General features: G+C 41.6%; 1 protein-coding gene across 1 annotated transcript in view; it reads left to right on the top strand.

Moving 5' to 3' along the window:
• F13A1 (coagulation factor XIII A chain) overlaps positions 1-20640 on the top strand; it is a 162632-nt gene extending 141992 nt beyond the window's left edge. The window contains exons 14-15 of the mRNA XM_029945402.1: positions 11284-11420; positions 18923-20640. Of these exons, the coding sequence (XP_029801262.1) occupies positions 11284-11420; positions 18923-19076 (291 nt within the window). The 3' untranslated portion in view covers positions 19077-20640. The remainder of the gene's footprint in view (positions 1-11283; positions 11421-18922) is intronic.
• The last annotated feature ends 1803 nt before the right edge of the window (positions 20641-22443 follow it).

Here is a 22443-nt window from a genome sequence, read left to right on the forward strand (position 1 = left end):
ATGTTTTGGTGAGAAAAGTATTTTTTACCAAAATCAGATATAGAGTTTCTCTCACGTGTTGATGGTTATAAGATGCTGTAAGTCAGGAAAAGACATCACGGTCTTGATTTTTAGTGAGCAGCCACTTTTTGGAGAGAATAGGGCTGTGGAGGGAAGCTGATTAACCTTCAGGCTAGAGACAGTGGCGTGTAACATGAGGACAGTATTCTTGTGGGCTTCTCCCACCCTCAGCAGGGAAGGCTTCAGTTTTCAGGTGCTCTAGACAACTAGGGTAACAACATCCGGAAGGACGCTGGCAGGCCCTTCTGCAAAGAGGCAGACCAGCACAGTGGATTTCCTGGGTTCATTATTCTCCCCTGATTGAGCTAATTACTCAAACTCCTCACATGGGAAGTCTGGGAGGAATTGTTGAAATAACCCCCAAAAAGGACCTAGCATGGTGCCATAATTATAGTATGCACTGAAACATTCACACTTAGCCACCACATTATTTTCTCTCCTCCTCCTCTCCCTCCTTTTTCTCTGTCTCTCTCACACACACATCCTCTCTCTGAACTTCTATGTCCCCTTTTGCAGAACGTGTAACACATTAATTATTATTACTCTTATTATTCAATACAACCATAGGCAAAACTCACAGTTGTGAGCATTAACATAGTGATGGTCTTGAGAATGCTTAGACCACACCAGGACCCGGTAGTTGCTAATAAATATCCCCTGCCTCCCTCCCTGCTTGGTCACATCCATGCCTGTGAATTCAGCTGGCACACCCCTGAGAATTGCTTAGGGCAGAGTGTGGCCCTCTAGCCTATAGTGAACATAACCTCACCAGGTGACACTGAATTTGCCCACTGGGTGTGCAGTGCTTGCACTGTTCCCTGTGAAACCCTCATGGGAGGGAGACCACCCTCAAAGTGCCAGGCATAAGACTGAGAGACAAGAGGCATTCATTCACATGTTCCTCAGACAACCTCCATTCAGTATCTGGGAAGTAAACTCTTCCAAGCGCCATTCTAAAACAGCTCTTTAGTATTATCACGTGGAACATGCCCTGCAACCTTTGCAGAATGTCAGGAAACAGCAACAGAACTAATTTTCTCCTATGAACGAGGAACAAAATTACAACCACGACCCCTATGTTTATAGCAGGATTATTTGCAAAAGCCAAGGTACAGAATCAGCCCAAGTGCCCATCGATGGATGAATGAATAAAGAAGATGGGAGAGGGATGTGTGTGTGTGTGTGTGTGTGTGTGCGCGCGCGCGTGCAACAGAATATTTTTCAGACATAAAAAAGAATGAAATATCGCTATTTGCAACAACATGGATGGAGCTAGAGAGTATAATCCTAAGCAACATTAAGTCAGAAAAAGACAAGTACCATACGATTTCACTTATATGTGGAGTTTAAGAAACAAAACAAACAAGCAAAGGGGGAAAATAAGAGAGAGAGAGACAAATCAAGAAACAGACTCTTAGCTCGACAGAACAAACTGATGTTTACCAGAGGGGAGGTGGGTGGGGGGCTGGGTGAAACAGGTGATGGGGATTAAAGAGGACACTTGTGATGACGAGAACAGGGTGTTATATGGAAGTGTTAAATCACGATATTGTACATCTGAAACTAATATCACACTGTATGTTAACTAACTGGAATTAGAATAAAAACTTGAAATTTAAAAAAATTTAATTGCAGCCATCAACATACAGGTGACCCCCAATTTTTTTTTGATTGATCCACACATTTTATTTTTATTTAAAAAATAGGATTGTATATACATGTGCATATATCAAGCTTCCAATATTTTTGAGAGATATTCTAAGGGTATGTAAAATATCCCCAAAATGCTTAATAAGTTTTATTTTTTTGTCAATCAAATGTGTACTTTATGTCTTGCATGAAGTACAGAAATTTTTTTTCAATATTTTATTGTCAAGTTGTTTTCCATACAACACCCAGTGCTCTTCCCCACAAGTGCCCTCCACCATCACCACCACCTCTTTTCCCCCCTCCCCCTTCCCCCTCAACCCTCAGTTCGTTTTCAGCATTCAATAGTCTCTCAAGTATTGTATCCTTTAAACATTTAAAATGAGAACAACTGACTGTTTCTAACCTTTTTTAAAAAATGTTTAAATGTTTATTTATTTTTGAGAGAAAGAGAGAGTGTGAGCAGGGTAGGGGCAGAGACAAAGGGAGACACAGAAACTGAAGCAGACTCCAGGCTCCAAGCTGTCAGCACAGAGCCTGACGCAGATCTTGAACCCACAAACCGTGAGAGCATGACCTGAGCAAAGCCCAACGCTTAACCAACTAAGCCACCCAGGTGCCCCTCCAAGTTTTTTCAAACAGCATTTTTACCTACCTCACTGCCTCCTCCCACCCTGAGGTTGGGCCCTGCCCCCACTGGCCAAGAGTGGCATGAGCAAGATTTTATTTTTATCATTTTTTAAGTTATTTTCTTATTTAAATCCAAGTTGGTTAACATATACTGTAATAATTTTTTCAGGAATAGAATTCAGTGATTCATCACTTACGTATGACACCCAGTGCTCATCCCGGCAAGTGTCTTCTGTAATGCCCATCCCCCACTTAGCCCATCCCCCACCCAACACCTGTCCAGCAACCCTGTTTGTTCTCCATATTTAAGAGTCTCCTATAGGTTGTCTCCCTCTCTGTTTTCATCTCATTTTTGCTTACCTTCCCCTATGTTCATCTGTTTTGTTTCTTAAATTCCACATATGAGTGAAATCACGTATTTGTCTTTCTCTAACTTATTTTGCTTAGCATAATACACTCTAGTTCCATCCATGTTGTTGCAAATGGCAAGATTTCACTCTTTTTGATTGCTGAGTATTATTCCATTGGTGTAAGATTTTAAATGTTAATTTATTTTTGAGAGAATGTGAGAAGGGGGGGCAGAGAGAGAGGGAGACAGAGAATCCCAAGCAGGCTCCACACTGTTAGCACAGAGCCCAAAGCGGGGCTCAAACCCACTAATGTGAGATCATGCCTTGAGCCAAAATTAAGAGTCAGTCACTTAATTGACTGAGTCACCCAGGTGTCCCAGGGTGAGCATATTTGTTCCATTGGTTAAAAGAGTTTTCTTCCCTCTGATTCTTCCCTTTTAGCCACTCACTCATTTATCCATTCATTCAACAAATAGTTATTTGATGCCCACTCCATAAATAGGTTTTAGCAAATGTTCTAAAAAAAAATAACCAGAGAGAAGGTCAACACCAAGAACATTTTTATTGACTTTGTCTTTGAAATAGGGAGAGATAGGGGCACCTGGGTGGCTCAATTGGTTAAGCGTCGGCTTCGGCTCAGGTCATGATCTCATGGTTCATGCGTTTGAGCCCCACATCGGTCTCTGTGCTGACAGCTAGCTCAGACCCTGGAGCCTGCTTCAGATTCTGTGTCTCCCTCTCTCTCTGACCCTTCCCTGCTCACATTGTCTCTCTCTGTCTCTCTAAAAAAACATAAAAACAAATTTTTTAAAAAGACTCACTTTCTTTAAAAAAAGAAAAGAAAAGAAAGAAAAGAAAAGAAATAGGGAGAGACTGCTGATTTTCCTTCTAGCAGTGGCTGCCCTAGGTCAGCTCCAGAAGTGTGGTAGCTCTGTTCTCCCATGTTTTGGCTACAGTGTATACACGACCAATGAAGGGAGGGAATTCATAGAAATCAACAGGCAGATTGTCAGCAGGACCAGCACTGACCAGTGGGTCCTCAGCTTTCTGGGCTTGCAGCTGTGAGGATAACACAGGTCACACGGGAAATATCTCCCCAGCCTGAGTGCCAGGACCTTCTTCTGGGTGGGCCTCACTCAGGCCAACACCCACACTGGGGCATACTGCACCCAGCCTGGGGAGAGCAGAGGCAGAGAGGGGACCAAATCCAGCCCACTTGCCACCTGCCATGTCAAAAAAGGGCTACCTTTTTCCTAACTCGCACAGATAAATTCCAGCACTGGCCTCATATCCACATCTCGTGAAACACCATCAGTTTTTAACTGGCACTCACCATTCTTACTGAGGTTAAGTGTAGAATCCTCTTCATTCCCCCTCTACTCATGCTCCCTGAGCTCCTATTCTAGCCAGGGTAGAGCAAGGCAGAGGGTGCTGTGGGGAGTGCCAGAGCCCTGCTCCTTCAGCATCCCAATTCATAGACCTCTGCCCTGGAGGGGAGGATAAAACTGGGAAACCATTTGATAAATGAATGCCACCATGACAGTTACTGAGTAAATCATGAGATGTTCCTACAGTTGCATTTTGTTCTGTGACAGCCTAAATATCTGATACTTTCCAGCAAGGCAAAAAAAATGAAAACAAAGATTTGGTGTTCTAAATGTCCCCTGAACCCCAACCCATTTCCCCTCCATGTCTCCCACCAAGCATGTTTGTCCCACCAACCTCCCTTGGGTTCTTCATGTTTCTTTCACATGTCTGGATCACCAGGACCACAGGTCACCAGGGAAGCTGGCACAGGGCCATGGGGACCTGGGCTTCTCCACTTCTCTTTCAAGTGTTGATGGAGGCTGGCAGCTTCTCTCCCTTGTGACTTCTCCTCCAGTACCTGAGAAACTATATTCACATCATTGGGCATAAGAGAACTCATGGGTGAGAAGGTTCTCATGGTCATGCTGGTAACATGATCTCCCTTTAAACCTCAGCTGCATTTAGATTCAATAAATGCTATGTTTCAGATGCTCTGCCAGATGATTTCACATGTAATATCACATTGAATCCTCCCAGTAACCACACAAAAAACCAAGGCCCAGAAAGTTCAAATGACTTGGTCCAAAGACACACAATGGCAACCCCCTGGGCTTTAGACCCTGCGTCTAGCACATTCCCCTTGGTTTCCTCCAACTATACGACACTTTCTGTGTTCCAACCACTGCAGTTGTGCCCCTTTGCACTGCTCTATCAATCTGTGGAGAAAAACAAAGATGTCAGCCCTGATGGGCTGTGGGCATCCCCAGAGGGTCCCAGGTGGGGCACCATCAGCCATGACTTTGCATGCTTAGGGAGCTGACTCTCCACTCATTCATGGCTGTTGGTCACAAAGGAGCAGACATAGGTGTGCTTTGTCATCCAGGAGAGAGCATCCTAGAGTCCATCTGTGAGTGAGCCCAGCCACTGTAAAGTGCTCATTTGCATCTCCCCACTCAACACAGTCACTGAACAACCTAGACTTGAGAATAGAAATGAGAAATTGCTGCTAACTGGGGTGCATAAACATAATTTTCTCTATATATTTCCTGTTTGCTATGTTTTAATCTTAAAAAAAAAGTACACACACAAAGTAAAACTTGAAGAATAATGAATCTTACCTACCTTTATACAATTCCACTATGTTCTATAATGGTATCTCTATCTTTACCTTAAATAGAAAATCCTATTATCATCAAGTAATATATCAAGGCCCCAAGGCTACTTTGTCACATTTTACTCTGGCAGAGGAATCATATTCTTTCCCCATGAAGTCAAATACAAAGAGTTGGGTTGTACATATATTTTTGAATTTAGTTCAGGGTCTAGTTATAATCATCGTGCTTACCTGGAAGTTTAGTCGTAACATAAGATAGTACTGAAAGTGATTCTTCAGTGGATTTCAGAAAATAAAGAAGCTATTTTTATTTTTAAAAAATTACTATTTTTGCCTCTCTGCTGTCAGAGATGACAGTGTTCATAATGTTTAAAGATGAATGTTTTGGAGTCAGAAAGACTTAGATTCATATCTGTGTTCTGCCAGTTTACTAGCTCTGTAAGTCGGGTCCTTTGATTATCTTCTAAGTGTCAGATTGACATCAGTTGAACGAAGATGATAATAATGTTTGCCCCCAAGCCCATAGGGGGGGCTGGAGGGAAGATTCAACAGGACAGTATAAGTAAAATTATGAGTACAATGCCTGAATCACTAAGTAAACACTAAAAATAATGTGAGGTGTTACTATCACTGTTACTAATTAGTAATTACCAATTGATTAATTACTAATTACTATTATTGTTATTATCATTGTCAGTATAGTGGGTGCAGTTAAGCAATGACTCTGGCACCAGATTGTCTATATTCAAGTCTTACTTTCCCTACTATTGTCCTTGTGAAGTTGAACAAGTTACATAACTGCTCTGTGCCTCAGTTTCCTCATCAATGAAATGAAGACTCAGTATCTACCTCACAGGGTTGAGAGGATTAAATAATCAATATAAGTAAATCACTTAACAAAATTGTCTAATAGAACTTTCTATAATTATGGAAATATTCTAAATTTTTACTGTCCAATATGATAGCCACTAACCATAGGTAGTTATTGAGTACCTGAAATGTAGCCAATATAATTTAGGACTGAATTTTTAATTTAACTAAATTTAATTAATTTTAATTTAAAGAGCCACATGTGGCTAGTGGCTACATTATTGGACAGTGCAAACTTAGAACATTGCCTGACTACTGTAAACCATTAATATTATGCAGTAAATGCTAAACTCAGCAGTGATGGTACTGGTGCTGGTAAGTAGAGTTCACAAATAAGAAACTACTTATTACCAGCAAAGCTAGAGAAGAGAAAAAAATGTATTTTCCAGTAATACATGTAATACATTATTGATGGCACTTGAAGTAAGGGCTCTGAGATGAACTAATAAACTGTGTGAATTATATTGCCACCTAAACTCATTCCTTCTCAAACTTTTTCCTTCGTTTCATTTTACTTTTGAATACAGTTATGCATATGTTCCATGAAAGAGATCTTGTGATTTCCTACAAAGTAATTCCTTCCAAAAGTTTACATGTATGTGTGTGTATGAGCATTAGTAACTATCTTGCTCACCAAGAATCAAAATAGCTACTCACTATCATTAAGTAGTATAATAGACAAGAACTCAGGCAGTCAATATTGGTGAATCATATTAACTTGGAAAGGCATCATATTTTACGTCAATATCTAAAAAAAATTTTTATTGCGGTGCCTGGGTCAGTCAGTTAAGTGTCCACCTTTGGCTCAGGCCATGATCTCCTGGCTTATGAATTTGAGCCCCACAATGGGCTCTGCACTGAGAGTGTGGAGCCTGCTTGGGATTTTCTCCCTCTCCCTTTCTCTCTTCCCCTCCTCTGCTCATGCTCTCTCTCAAAATAAATAAAAACTGAAAAAAAATATTTTGGGGGCACCTGGGTGGCCCAGTCAGTTGAGCGTCCTGTCATGATCGCATGGTTTGTGAGTTTGAGCCCTAGGTCAGGCTCTGTGCTGATAGCTCAGAGCCTGGAGACTGCTTCAAATTCTGTGTCTCCATCTCTCTCTGCCTCTCCCCTGCACTCTATCTCTCTGTCTCTGAAAAAGTCAATAAAAACATTAAAAATTGTTAACAGATATTTTTATTTATTTTTTAAAAATATTTATTTACTTTCACAGAGAGACAGAGGGAGAGTGTGAGCAGGGGAGGGGCAGAGAAAGAGGGGGAGAGAGAATCCCAAACAAACTCTGTGCTCTCAGCACAGAGCCTGATGCAGGGCTCAATCTCACTGTGAGATCATAACCTGAGCCAAAACTGAGAATCAGATGCTTAACTGACTGAGCCACCTAGGTGCCTCCCAAAAAATATTTTTAAAAGGGATATTGAAAACAACCAGAGCCATCAAACACATGGAAAAGACTTTGATGTCATGCAGTATGACATAGACTTTATCCTTTTCTTTGGCCTGAGTAATGGCTACCCTTCTCTAAAGTAAGTACACATAAAAGTTTCTTCCTGACCTAACTCTCTGGATTGTTCAGGGCTTCCTTTATTTAATTTTTTGTGACAGCAAGAAAATCCAAAATATAACTACAATCATATGGAATTATTTTTACAGCATGAAAGAAAGGGAAACTGCAGATTCCATAAAGAATTAGATTTGGACAGACATTTTCATCCACCATGGCCTCCTCAACATTTCGCAGATACCACAGCATGGTGCCTCGCTCAAATCAGCACATACTGTGAAAATACCATGCATGAGTTCCATTTCCCTCAAAAGAATGGAGGGATGTATCTCTACTTAATTTCCCTAAACAGAAACAATGATGTTAAATGTTAGGCAGACTTTTGTATTTGGTTTGGATTGAGTCTCGGGTTCATTATCATCTCAGTAGTCAGGCAAAGAAGGTTAAAATTCTGGGTGCAGGAGATGAATGTTGGGAAGGAGACAATGAGTCTTCATTAACTACCAAAGAAGCACTCTCCAATATGAGAAGAGGCCTCTCCTTTCATCTCCCCCACCTCTCCCTCACCTCCTTTCCATTCTAGTGTTAGGGAAGCCTGGGCAGTATTTACATGCCCGTAGTAGCAACTGGCTATGAAGATAACATCTGGGGGGAAACTGGTTAGGCATGACACATGAAGATATCTGAGAAGGCTTAATCTTTGAGTCATGGCCAGATCTAAAGCCTATCTGTGAAGGCCTGGGCACAGGCACCAGCCTCTCAAATGCTAAATTTCCATGTCACTGTCAAGAGTGACCTGGAAGGATACACTTTTCTTTCCACAGTACAGGAATCTTCCTGTAGAGCTAGCCTCACCATACAGAAATGATTCTTCACCTGGAGCCCCCGGGCCCATTAAGGGCCATGGATAGACCTTCTGGGTCTATAGTGAATCCCCTAAAACCACATGTGAGAGGTGTATGTATCTTGTATTCATCACTGTGTGTGTCTCTGTTGAGGAAGGGTCAGTAGCTATTATCAGATTTGTTGTAAGGGACTTATGTCCATACTTCTAATAGCATGCCATGAAGACAGCAGATGGCTTCAAAATAGTTTCTTCCTGAATTAAAGGGATCCTAGCAGACTTCTACCAACAGCATCTCTAAAGCAGCCTCACTTTCTCCAATTCAGTTTTTATAAACATCTTTTCTTGTATCTTTTACAATGTGAAAATGTTCTGAAATTTTTTTCCCACCTTAGGAAAAATATGTTGGCCACACTTGAGAATTAAGCTGAGAATACTAAATAAAACTAAATACTAAATAAATAAGAAATAAGAGTATTCTAGTAATACACTCTGTACTTCAGCATCTCTATCGATAGAGTCGGGACATCTGGGGAAGACTGAAATTTTCAGCCTGTCTTCCGAATGTGTTGTCTGCCTCAGAGATTTTTAAATGGGGAGTAGTTCTAAGTTGGTTCCTAGAAATCAACAGGGGTGCTTAAAATAACTTATTACAGGCTCTGCCTGAGAATATGAGTTAGTTGCTTGGGAGTAGGCCTAGACCTCCATGATTTTTAAAGTCCCCAGGTGACTCTGTATGCATGTCTGGCTGAAGACCACTGGCAACAGGCTAGACACACCCCGTGGCATACAATCTGTGCTCTCTTGCTGACACCTGCTGTGGTCACCAATGTGATCATTGCTCCACCTCCTGATCCCTCTGACTACAGCATCCCCCCATTCCCCAGCTGGTGTGGATTTGAATCTAATAAACATGGAGCATTGGCTGCACTTTTCATTTTTCTCATAGGTTTTTAAAATTCCATAGACATAAATTTAGACACAAACTGTGTCTTAAACAGCAAAGCCATGAGGATTTATTCTTTACTGCAGATTCAGTAAGTGGCAGTCCTTTTCTCTGGGCATTATCTTTTCTCTTTCCCTATATTCATAAGAAAGGCTCATTTCCACATGATTTTTTCTATAGTGTATTCCTGCTTAAGGACATGGGGTATAACCATGACTGGGTAGTTACATAGAAAACACAATCAATAAATTCCATTGTTAAGCAGTGAACCTAATTTCACAAATGTTTTCTGGGCACTGGCTAGATGTTGGACTCGAAAGTGCACTAAAATATGAGGTGAATAAAACAAACTAGCTTGAGCATTGCTACTCCAAAAGCAGTATACACCATAAAGTACGGAATTTCTGCTTCATGCTATGCAGTGTGTTAGCTGTTTTATATGCATTTTCTCATTCTACTGTTTTCTTGGGAAGGAAGAACTACTATTATTATTGTGTTCCCAAGTTGTGTAGAGCTTATACAGATCCATTTATTTGAATACATATCTCCTAAACAAACAAGCAAACCCGGTAGCCACCTGTCCATTTCCAGCTCATCTTGTTGGTGTTGGGAAGGCACACAATTCCTGACACCTAATAAACACAGCCAAAGGGCAAATAATAATAGCCTTCCACATCGATGACCCGATGGGAATGTCAGTCCAGTCTTAGAGACAAGAAAACTGAATTGCAAAAAGGTTTAGTAAGTCACCCAAGTTCCCACCACTAGTAAGTGTTGAACTGACACTGAACTCGGCCCACCTCATGTGATGCTTTACCAAAAGCCCTATCCTTCTGAGACTTGTCATAGATAAACTCACCAACCAAGAACCTGATACTCTTCTGAACTCAGATGTTGTAGCTGCAGATGAAAAGTCTTTTTTTTAGAGGTGCCTGGGTGGCTCAGTCGATTGAGCGTCTGACTTCAGCTCAGGTCATGATCTCACGGTTCGTGGGTTTGAGCCCTGCGTCAGGCTCTGTGCTGAGAGCTAGCTCAGAGCCTGGAGCCTGTTTCTGGATTTTGTGTCTCCCTCCCCTTTGACCCTAACAGCTCATGCTGTCTCTCTCTCAAAAGTAAGTAAAACATTTTAAAAAATAAAATAAACACCAACATGTTTAAAAAAGAAAAGAAAGAGAAAAACCTTTTTTTTTTTTTTTTTTTTTGCCTATTTTAGTGTCCAGATTCCTTTTCTTCAAGTTTCACAATAACAATTCCCTCTTTGGCCATACTTCTTCCAAGTGTGCCTAAAAGTAAGAAAGCTTGGACCCCCTGGAGCGATCTCTTCCTCTTGAACTTAGGAATTCCCCCACAGACACACACACACACACACACACACACACACACACACAAACACACACACACACAGGTGTCCTGGCAGGAAACTTGAATCCTGTCCAGAAGCCTAGTTTGCCTGGCCACCCTCACCATGGAAATGTGTTGCTACACCAAGTGCACTTCCACCTCCTGCTGATAGAGAGCAGCTGGTGGCCATGGCTATTAACCTGAGCTCTAATTAGGGTGGTTTTTCTAATGAGGAAAAGAGTGTGATCCTAATTAGTAATTTTCCATCTTTGTCTCAATAGATATCCCCCGGTCAAAGCAATCAACTAGCCTCATCATCCTAGTTCCATTGCCAAAAAATAGCCATTTTGTAAAACCAGCAAAACTGAAGATGGTTAAAGACACAGGAGAGCAGAAAACTTTTATGTGCTGCTAATGAGCTGCATTTTCCTCCCCCAACTCACATCATAGGTCCGTGGCACTAGGATGGTTGGTTCTGACATGGTGGTGACAGTTGAGTTCACCAATCCTCTAAAAGAAACTCTGCGAAATGTTTGGATATACCTGGATGGTCCTGGAGTGACAAAACCAATGAGAAAGATGTTCCGGTAAGGCCTGGGCTGGGGACTGAGAAGGTAATAAGTGACATAGACAGGCTTATCTTTATGTCTTTTCCAAGCTTACATCTAAGCCCCAACGAACATGTCTAAGGAGCTGTTGCCTTCTTATTGGCCATTTCTGAGTCATGGGGCAAAAGTAGGGTTGGCTTGACTGGAACTTCCATCATTTAATCCATAAAACCACCCTAATGAGGTAGGTGCTATTAGCATCGCCTTTGGGGTAGCAGAGAATTTGAGGCTTTGAAGGGTCCACTGATTCGGCCTGAGTTTAAAAGCTTATAAGCGCAGTGCTGGGACATCTAGGTGGCTCAGTCTGTCAAGTGTCCGTCTTTGGTTTAGGTCATGTTCTCTCAGTTGGTGGGTTCGAGCCTTGCATCAGTCTCTGTGCTGACAGCTCAGAGTCTGCAGACTGGTTCAGATTCTATATCTCCCTCTCTCTCTACTCCTTCCCCACTCACACTCTGTTTTCTCTCTCTCTCTCTCTCGAAAATAAACATCTATTGAATACTGAAAATGAACGAAGGCCAACGGGGGAGGAGGAGGGAGGAAGGGGGTGGTGGTAATGGAGGAGGGCACTTGTGGGGAAGAGCACTGGGTGTTATATGGAAACCAATTTGACAATAAACTATTAAAAAGAAAAGAAAAGAAACATCTAAAAAAATTATAGTGCCGAGATTCAGACTCGAGTTGGCCCATTCAGAACCTAGGTCTTAAGCATTTTGCCATGCCACCTCCTCATGTAGCAGTGCTGTTAATATCTATTGAGTACCTACTATGTGGCAGGTATGATGCTGAAAGATGTCCCTTTGCAAGGGTCCTTTCTTCCCAACGCCAACCGCCAGATTTTGCCAACACACGTGCTCTAGAACTCTTGCTTTTAACAGAATAAAGGTGAGCCTCAAGACTGGCAGACTTGGTTCTCAGGGGACCTCAGACTCTGTGATAATATGAATGAAATTGCTTCATCCACACCTAGCACAATCGGGTTATGCCCTGCAGTTTCTGTGACTTCTGCTGACAAAGTGTCACCCAACCCAACAAGACAGCCCATTTCACGGTCAGGTAGCTCCAATTGTTAGGAAACAACTCTACCTCTTGATCCTATCCTGTGATCCTAATTTTGTCATTTGGATCGGCACAGAACAAAGCCAACTCTTTTCAATCTGGTGCCTTGCAAACATTTGCAAACAACCGTCACATTTCTCCTTACCTCCCCTTGACTTCATCCCTTTGACCCCTGACAGGATGGTAGCTTCCCCCATCTCCCATGTACTCTGGTTTGTCAGGGCTTCTCTGAAAGTGTGACACAAAGAATGGATCCCAATCTTTGAGGTTTATTACTTTTATTTCTACCACAAATAAGTCCCTGTCAGCATCAATCAATCTAGCATATTTCCTGTGGGGTGACCTTCTACAGCAGAGAAGGGGAAGTGGAGGACTGCAGAAAGTGCCTGATGATAAGTTAGGAATCTCCTCAATGCCCTTTCTGGAAGCTATCCTGCCTAGGCCTCCTTCACCCCTTCTGGGATGCCTTTAAAGAACACTTTGCCCACTAAGTGCTCTCTTCATTTCTTTCAAGTTACAGTGCTCACAGCCTCTCGAATCCCATTGGTCAAGAGATGCCTGCTGCCCGTGAATGCAATAAACAACAGAGAAAATAGTTTGAGTGCTTTTTAAAGAATGCAAGCACAAAACATAACACCCTTCCTGTGCTAATAGGAAAGTTGCAGGGGAAAAAAAGAATTAAATTAGAAATAATCTTCAGCCACAGGGAGAGGTCAACAGTGATAGCCATGCTTTTGTCAGAACCGACAGCCTCACTCACCCCTTCTCGCACCTTCCCACTTGAATCAGATGCAAGAATCACTCAGGCAAAGTGAAACATGTTTCTTCTTCAAAACAACCCCCTGCTGCATCCAATTTTTCCTTCCCAGACAGTAAGCCTGGAAGCTTCATCTGAGACTACCAGAACCTCCTGGTCCCTGTACTCCTAGGGTGTGCCCCAAATCTCACCTTGATCCAGGTCAATGCATGAAAAGAGACCATCTGTGTGCTAGAAGAAAGATTAACCCTCACACAGTACAAAGACCCACCATTTGGGAGGCATAGGGCTCCAAGTGTGTTGTGTGTCTAGGCACTTAGTTAGTATCTTACATTGGGGTAGGGCAAAGTGGAGTGAATCATGGAAAGGATGGAAGAGTCTAGTCTCTACATGGACACAAGGCAAATGTCCTGCCCACACTCTTCCTTAAGGTAATATTGGTAGTTACTTCCAATACACTGCTCTATGGCAGATAGGTAACAGACAGAAAACCAGGTCCTCAGGGGGCCTGGGTGGCTCAGTCAGTTAAGGGTCAGGCTTTGGCTCAGGTCAAGATCTCATGGTTCATGGGTTCGAGCCCTGCATCGGGCTCTGGGTTGACAGCTAGCTCAGAGCCTGGAGCCTGATTCAGATTCTGTATCTCCCTCTCTCTCTCTGACCCTCCCCTGCTCGCACTGTCTCTCTCTGTCTCTCAAAAACAAATTTAAAAAAAAAAACATTAAAAAAAGAAAAGAAAAAGAAAACCAGGTCCTCAATCTGTTATGAAAATCCAGATCCATGGGGTAGATCTCTCAATGCAAGGGTAGTTTTATTTCTCTGAGACTGTCAAAAATTGGAGAAAACTTGAGAGAGAGAATATTTACTACCTAGGGTGGGCTTGAGACTTTGAAAAGAGCACTATTCTTCTCTATCTCCTGACTCCAGCACACACATTCACAACCAAGACCTGAGCCAGCCAGCACCCACATCCATATTGTCAGATCATTACAAGCACTCCAGGGTACCCTCTGCTGCCAAGATCTGATCTAGAGTGGCAGATCCATGTAACAACTTGGACCCTTAAAAAGAGCAGTTTTGCAGACAAAGAATCCTTCATAAGAGTATATTCCTTTCTAGGATACTTGAATCATCGAGAGAATCACTACCCCCACCTATCCACCCACACTCCTGCCAGGGCCCTAGCACACAAGGGGTCTCAAGCTCAAAGCAGGGATCCTGGAAGGCAGGAGCCAGAGAATTGAACTAGGAAACAAGGATGGCAGTGGTGCTTCACTCCTTGCTCAGGGTACAAGCCAACTGTGCTCTGGGATGGTTTACCTTCCTGCCTTCTCCCACTGCCTCCCCCCTACCTCAGATGCTTGGAAGTGCTGCCCCCACAGACTCAGCTTTCAAGTTTCTGCACTTGATCCTTCCAAAGAATCAAATAATTCATCTTCCAGATTCATTTTTCTCTTTAAAAAATGATCAGGTTCGGTAAGTTATTTCAAGAGAGTGCCTCCTGACTTTGTAAATTTTGTTTTAAATTTTGAATTTCTCAAGTAGGACAGAAGCTGAAGGATAGACACGTGGAGAACAACCCATAGATAGTTGCAGTTTATTGTAATAATAATCCCATTTGCCTGCATGCGTTCAAGATGATAAATGGCCAGCATATCCTGATAGCTCAGCACATTAACTGAGAACCATTTATCACAACATCTATCCCCAGGCAACTAGGATTATTTCAGTATTACTCCACTTACCAGAATGGGTAAGTGATTTTTTTTCTCTTTCTGTACATATTTACCTGTAAGTAAATGCATACTTAGACATGCAAGGGTATCTTCACATATGAATATCCTTGTATGATTCTCTTGAGTAGGCCTGTATACATGTATGAGATACATGTATATTATTGTTTTGAGGCCGAGTATAAGAGTGAGAGCCAATAATGAAGTGAAGTTCAGGGATTATAGTTTCTGTTGGAGGTAGTCACCTGCGTTACATGACCCCAGCCCAGATCTTTAAGGACGACTAAATTTTGCTAAGTGTTTCTGATTGATCACTTGGGGAAACTATGGAAGAAAGAATGAATGGATCAGGGTAAAAATAGCACAGCTCTTGAGAAATAAATATCTCAAAATATGTATTCATATCAAATTCATCACTGTAAATTAAAGACCGAGAACTGTTGCTTTACAAACAGGCAGGAGGAACTTACTTCCTACTTATCTTGCAGAGAGTTCAGGCAGAGGAAGCACTGACCACAAAGGGGATGGTGGTAATAATAGTTACAGCAACAACAACAGTAATACTTTTCTGAACAGCACTGGACACTTTCCCTTATTTTGCCATGCTTCCAAGAAACCCATGGTGAGGTCAATTTTTTTCAAACCTTGAATCATAAAATCAATTTACTGAGTTTTAAAAAATACCTATATAGGTGATAATGTGTGCACTTTTCACATAATTTGACTATTATATAATGGATGAAAATAATATATAGGACCACACTTATAAAGAACAAAAATAAAGAAACGAATTAGCAAATACCAAATTAAGTGAGACATTTAGACCAGCAGTATCAAAATCAATGCCTACAGAGCTCCAAAGAGAGAGAAGTCCCCAAGGACTTATATGCCTTTCCCAATTCACTGGGCAGAGATAAGAGTTTGAAAAGAATTTCTTATTTAGTGTCTAGATTTCTAAGATTTTGGGGCATTTCCCTTTTTACCCCAGAGAAAGTACACCCACAACCAGCTAAAATACATAGGTTTTAGCTCTATTTGAGGAAATTTGGGGGTCCTAACTTTACATAGAATAAGTCAAGCAGAGGTATGGGGCTCATTATTTCTCCCTGCACTTTGGCTCTATGGCCCTGTGGCCCTGGCCCCCAAGGACAATGGGGGCTTACGAAGCTGAAGTCTTTGAACCACTCCAGATTTCCTTGGCAGTTCCCCTTCCTTGTAACCACCCCAGTCTGAAGCTATGGCATCTCCAGCTCTTTTGGCTCCTCAGCCCCTTCATGATATTAGTAGTAAGTACCCTCCTCTAAGGATGTATTCACAGACTGTCTCTGCACAGCATGTTCCTCATTTCTGAGAATGAGCTCACTCTTCAGGTCTCCCAGCATGTCTTTGTTCTTCCATGGTCTGGGCCATCAGACTGTGACTATAGAGGTTTCTATAGGATCTCATCTTCCTTGCCTGTAAAATGAGGTCACTAGACTAAGTGATTTCTAAGTCCTTTCCAATTCTGAGGTGCTGTGCCTCAATAATCCCATGAAAACAGGTCCCTTTTCTATCTAATATACACAAGGTGGTCTCCCTTCATCTCCCCATTGCTCTCCCAGAGAAATGCTGGCCCAGGATCCCCTGAAAAGACATCTAGCACAACCCCTCCCTGAGGGTTGGAGAGCAGAGACCAGGAATCCTCCATAAACAACACAAGCTTTTAATACTGAATAAAAGAGTATCTGTCTTGCTTGTAAAAACAAAAACAAAACAAAAAACACAGTGGTCAGAGAGCTCATCTTTTATTGAATATAATATGAAATACAATAGTAGAAAGAGCATGAATTTAGGAATCAGAATGACCTGAGTCCATAGCTTATCTCTTCCCATTTAATAGCTGTGTGATCTTAGAAAAGTTGCTTCACTTGTTTATCCCCCCACTTCTTTTTTACTTTATTTTAGTTTCTTTTCTTTTCTTTTTTTTTGGGAGAGACAGCATGAGAGCCAGGGGAGGGGCAAAGGAAGAGAGAGACAGAGAGAGGGACAGAGAGAGAGAGACTCTCAAGCGGGCTCCGTGACTAATGCAGATCCCAACCTGGGGCTCAACCCCATGACCATGAGATGATGAACCTGAATGGAAATCAAGAGTTGGACCCTTAACCAACTGAGCCACCCAGATGCCCCTCCTTCCATTTTTCTTAACTATTAAATCTGTTAACTAGTATCTATCTCAAAGCACTATCATGCATTTAAAACCTACATGTAACTTTCTCCTGAGGTTTCCATAGGGTGATATATGTGAAGCACCCAGAGAAGCCTATATCCTCTCAACCCTGATTGACTTCAGTTATTCACTAAAGTGAGCTTGACCATAAAGTTTAGGAAAACCTCAGAACATAGGCTGCAGAAGAAGAGGAGAATACCAGAATCATTAAAGGCCAGTCCCATTATCAGAATGGATACAAATGAGTAGCAGAGGGGCACCTGGGTGGCTCAGTTGGTTAAGCACCTGGCTTAGGCTCAGGTCATGATCACACAGTTTGTAGGTTTGAGCCCCGCATTGGGCTCTGTGCTGACAGCTAGCTCAGAGACTCCAGGCCTGCTTCAGATTCTGTATCTCCCTCTCTCTCTGACCCTCCTCTGTTCACACCATTTCTCAAAAATAAATTAAAAACATTTAAAAAAAATTTTTTAAATGAGTAGCAGAAAGATATATGGTCAAAGGGACCCATTTTGTTGGTTAAGCAGGATTATGAATTATAGAGCATGCAAATACTCTATCAGTTGGCACCAGGTAGGGCTATGTTGTAGATCTTGAGCCTGAGAACAATGTCTATCCCAAGGGAATTGGAAATAACTAATTAGAGTAGCAGGGCTTCAGCAAAGGCAGCTGGGGATTCAACTAGGAGTCTAATCCAGTAGGGAACCAGAGTGGCCCAAGGAGAGCCAAGCGAGATCAGTCATATCCATGAGTCTGCTGTGGAGGCTAAGGGACAAGCTAGAATACAGTTGGCTCATAGTAGGTGGGAGGCTCAGCCTAGTTTCACCAGACACTGGATGCACCGTATCTACTGGGCAGCCAGTTGATGCATCCAGTTGATGCATCCAACCATAGCCCAATGGATCTGTCTCTGGCACATCCCCATCTAGGGACTTTATTTGCACTGGAACTTTTGGAATCAGTCATTCATCTTCTAACCACCATCCACTGAGAGAAAGAAAGCATGTGCCAGAGTCGAGCTCCAGCAGGTCCAGGGATCCCTGAAGGATGGATGGTATTGACAAAAGGAAGTGAGAGAGCCTCAGCTTCTTTCTGATCACCAGGCAGGCATCTCTGCACTGACCAGAGAGTCAGCTTTATTTATTTGAAAAAATGTATCAGGTACAAAACAGAAGTGGCAATTGCCTTAGCCAATGATTTCTGATGACAAATTCTTTGGTATGCAAAAATTTCCCAGAATATAGATTGGTAGAAGATTCATGCATAATCTTTATCAATAGTGATTGAAGTAGGTGACTAGATGCTTATCACATGGGGAAGGAAGCTATCTTTAGCATTCAAATACAAGGCAATGTTTTTAGCACAGCAAAGGCAAGGGTTATTTCTTTTGTGAGCAAGGGTCAATAGCCTGTTTTCTGGAGGGGAAAAAAACAGGTTTCTTGGGAAATGTAATATTTGCTCCTATAATCACAACAGAAGAAACTCCTATAAGTTCCTTAACAAGGTCTGATACCACTCAGCCAGGTGCCTTGGGGTTTGGTACTCAAGCAAAATTTGAGTGGGAGGTAGACATTGGTCGAAGAAGGCCCCCGTCTTGCAAACCCACCTTACTTCAGAAATGGTTTCCAGCAAGTGTGTGTCTCAGGCAGGGGTTCTTGCTGCTTCCTGATCAAGGTGGAAACTGGATCTGCCTCTCTGGAGAGTAAAACCTTTTTTCTCTTTTCCATCCTTTCAGTGAAATCTGGCCTGAGTCCACTGTGCTGTGGGAAGAAGTTTGCCGACCCTGGGCATCTGGCCCTCGGAAGCTGATAGCCAGCATGACCAGTGACTCCCTGAGACACGTGTATGGCGAGCTGGATTTGCAGATTCAGAGACGACCTTCTGTGTAAATGCACAGGGTTCTGAGATGGACTTGGGCACTGAGCCCCTTGCAGTTTTGGCTAAGGAAATTTGAATGCAAAAAATAGTCAGCTGTTGCTTTAACTTAGGTGTGAGGACCCAGTCAGGATTGCATGAGGGTCGAAAGTAGAGATGCCATGTATTTCAAATACAACTTTTCAGTGTGACTATTCAACATGGAAGTTAGTTTTTAATCGCTCCACCTTCAAAGAATTCTGAGCATTAGCTTTAATTAAGCTCTAATTAAGTTCTTATACCTCATAAGAGTAAAAGTCATCATTTATCATCACAAATGGCTGCAGCTTCAAATATCAGAGGACTTCCCTTAACAAGGGGATTTGCTGAATACCTGGCTTCATGTAAAACAAGACTCTGATCTCCCACTCAGCCTTTTGTAGGTAATATACTCCCCAAAAGGGAGGAAAGCAGAGAAGCACATGATTTGAGCCCTAGAATTCTACTCCCCCTTTTTAGAATTAGATTCTATGCTTTGTGTCAAAATATTTTTCCCAGGAATTGAGTACAACATCATTTTTCTTCTTGGCAAAGCCAGGGCAAGGTCTTTCATCTTGCACCTGCAGCAAAGCAACTGCCTGCCAAATTTCACAGATTTACCTTGTGAGAAGACGTGGCCCCATATTAACAAATTGCATTTGTGGGAAACTTAATCACCTACGAGGAGATAAGATAGCAGGTGCAATACTCATATCTATTAAATAATGTAGTTTTATGGTCTGTTCTATAGGAGGTGTCATACTGTGGCCTGATCAGCAGGAACCAATATCCCTTACTTTAACTCTTTTGGGGCCACAATACTAGAAAGTAACTAGGCTGACTTGGGACAGGAAGAATGAGGAATTAATCTCCTTAATTAGTGGTATACTTCATCTGTCTCTCTGGGATCCTTTCCTTCACACGATAATGCTGGCCCAAGTACATTTTTAGAGACAGAATAAGCCCTATGAGTTGGAGACTCTGGCAGATTTAGTGGTTAGACATGTGGCAGGATGGGCAGCCACTAATTCCCTGTTGTCCTTCCTATCACTTATGTTGAGACATCAGCTCAGGACTCAAGCACTGAAAGATAATATGGATTCCATCTTACAAATAGCCAGTGCTACCACAGACCCAATGACCGAGGATGCTAACATCATTTGTATTATGCTCCAAGATTCCAACAGGCAAGGCTATCTACTATGGATTTGCAAGGTGACTTATGGCCAACATTATCCATTGATAATGCCTAGGGTGTGATTCTTAGCAAAAAAAAAAACCAAAGTGGGAAAAGCCAGAGTGGAATTTTCTGTTTTATATAACCATATTTCTAAGCCTTTGACACTGTTCCCAGCACCGAGAACCCACGAGGAGTAGGGGTCACCTCTGTAGTTGCATTATGCCTAATTCTATTAAATATCTCCCAGCCTTCCAATACTCAGTTTTAAAATGAAATTCATTTTGCTATACTGTTAAACTGGCTTCATATAGTGTATTCTTTTTAACTAGAGTGTAATCAAAGCTTCAAATAAAGTTCAGCTGATTGTGTTTTCATCTGCACAGAAGTGAACACTTTTAATTTTCAATACAACATAATACTGCAAGCACTCAAGAAACCACCCTTCCTTATCAGTAGATAACTCACTCTGGCAAAAACAAACAAACAAACAAAAAAAACCAACAAGCATCTCTCCTTTAAAGGAAATGACTTTAGTTGGTACTTATGTCACAGTTAGCTTTCCTTACTGCTTTTTTTACATTTTATTAACAGCATTCACTGAAGGAGGAAGTATACGTATTCAGTTCAAAACCAGCTTCCAGAAACTGCAAAATCTCTATAGATACTTTTTTGTGAATGCTCTCCTGAATCATGATGGTGAATCAGTGGACAAACCAGCAAGAATGCCTATCATAATTAATATCTTTTGTGGTCTTAGAACAGAGGTGGAAAATACATGGCAAGTATGTGTGGGAGATCCCACATTCATGGCAAACATCACTGAATAATTGCAACTCAGATAGGACCTCAGAATTCTCCTCTACACAGTACTCCAGGCAGCTATTACCAACTGATTTAGAGTTGGCACTCAAAATAAAACCATTCATCATGTCTAAGAGCCAGCCCATCCCCTCTGACAGCTGGGATTCAACACTGTATAATAATGTTGCAGCTCTAAAAATCATTTTAGCAGTGGTAACAAGCAATGAATCTCAGCACCAGAGATTCTGAGCTCTAGCTTTTGTCTGTGCTAGTCCCCCACGATTCTGAATAAATTTTATTTGTATTTATAGCGTCAATAAACAAAGAGGGGTAACAATACTTACATTATCACAAGATTCTTCTGGGGCATAGAGCAAACAAAACTTCACCACAACACATGCAAAACTATAGATAGATAGATGATAAACAATGAAATGGTAGATAGATAGGTAGATGAGATAGATAGATAGATAGATAGATAGATAGATAGATAGATAGACAGACAGATAGAATGATAGATAGGAGAGGATGTACAAATACATATTTTCCCCAAGAGTTCTAACTTCCTCAACCCTGTAAAAGAAGTAAATGTAATTATTTCTGGCCTGTTGTTGCAAAACCCAAAAGGGCCTAGGAAGCTATGCATCATGGCAAATCAAGGCACAGATAGGAGCAAGCAGTGAAATTTACTGCTAGTTTACTATATTTTCTTTAAATATTTTGTCTCCCAACATTTTTAGGAACATTAAATTAAAATCAACTTTCAGAATCTTCATAAAGATGCTGTATAACAACATTTATAAAAGGAATGTGGAGGGAAAGGAGTTTGTGCTAAACTCATTGTAAATCAAAAGTCAAAATTCCAGATGTAAGGTCATCATTTTTGAACCTCCTCCCAATATTACTATAAAGTTAATAAATAGTCAACCAACACAACCATCCATTCATTCATCTTTTCTACCATGCATCCATCTTCCTGCCAGCTAACCAGCCATCCTTCTGACCACCCATGCATTCTTTATACCAACAATCTTTTTGACCATCCATGCATTAATTAGTTAATTAATGTGCAAACATGAATTCAACAAGTATTTGTTGAACATTAGGCATCATAGTAGAGCTGGGAGATTCAGTGATGAAAAGTCCTATGGACCCTACCCAGAAAAAACTCACAGCCAGAGTGGGAGTCAGATATATAAATAGATAAGGTACATGGGGGGTAGGTATCTTAACAGGGGATACCCAGCATACCATAAGAATGAAAAGAAACAAATGCCTAAAAAAGCCTCCCTCTATATTTCCAGTAATGGAGAAGAGATTTAAATTGAATCCCGAAAACAAGAAGTTAGAGATCATTTGACGAAGAAAAGCACATGTAACAG

This window comes from Suricata suricatta, chromosome 7 (assembly GCF_006229205.1).
Source record: "Suricata suricatta isolate VVHF042 chromosome 7, meerkat_22Aug2017_6uvM2_HiC, whole genome shotgun sequence".
Classification (NCBI taxonomy): domain Eukaryota; kingdom Metazoa; phylum Chordata; class Mammalia; order Carnivora; family Herpestidae; genus Suricata; species Suricata suricatta.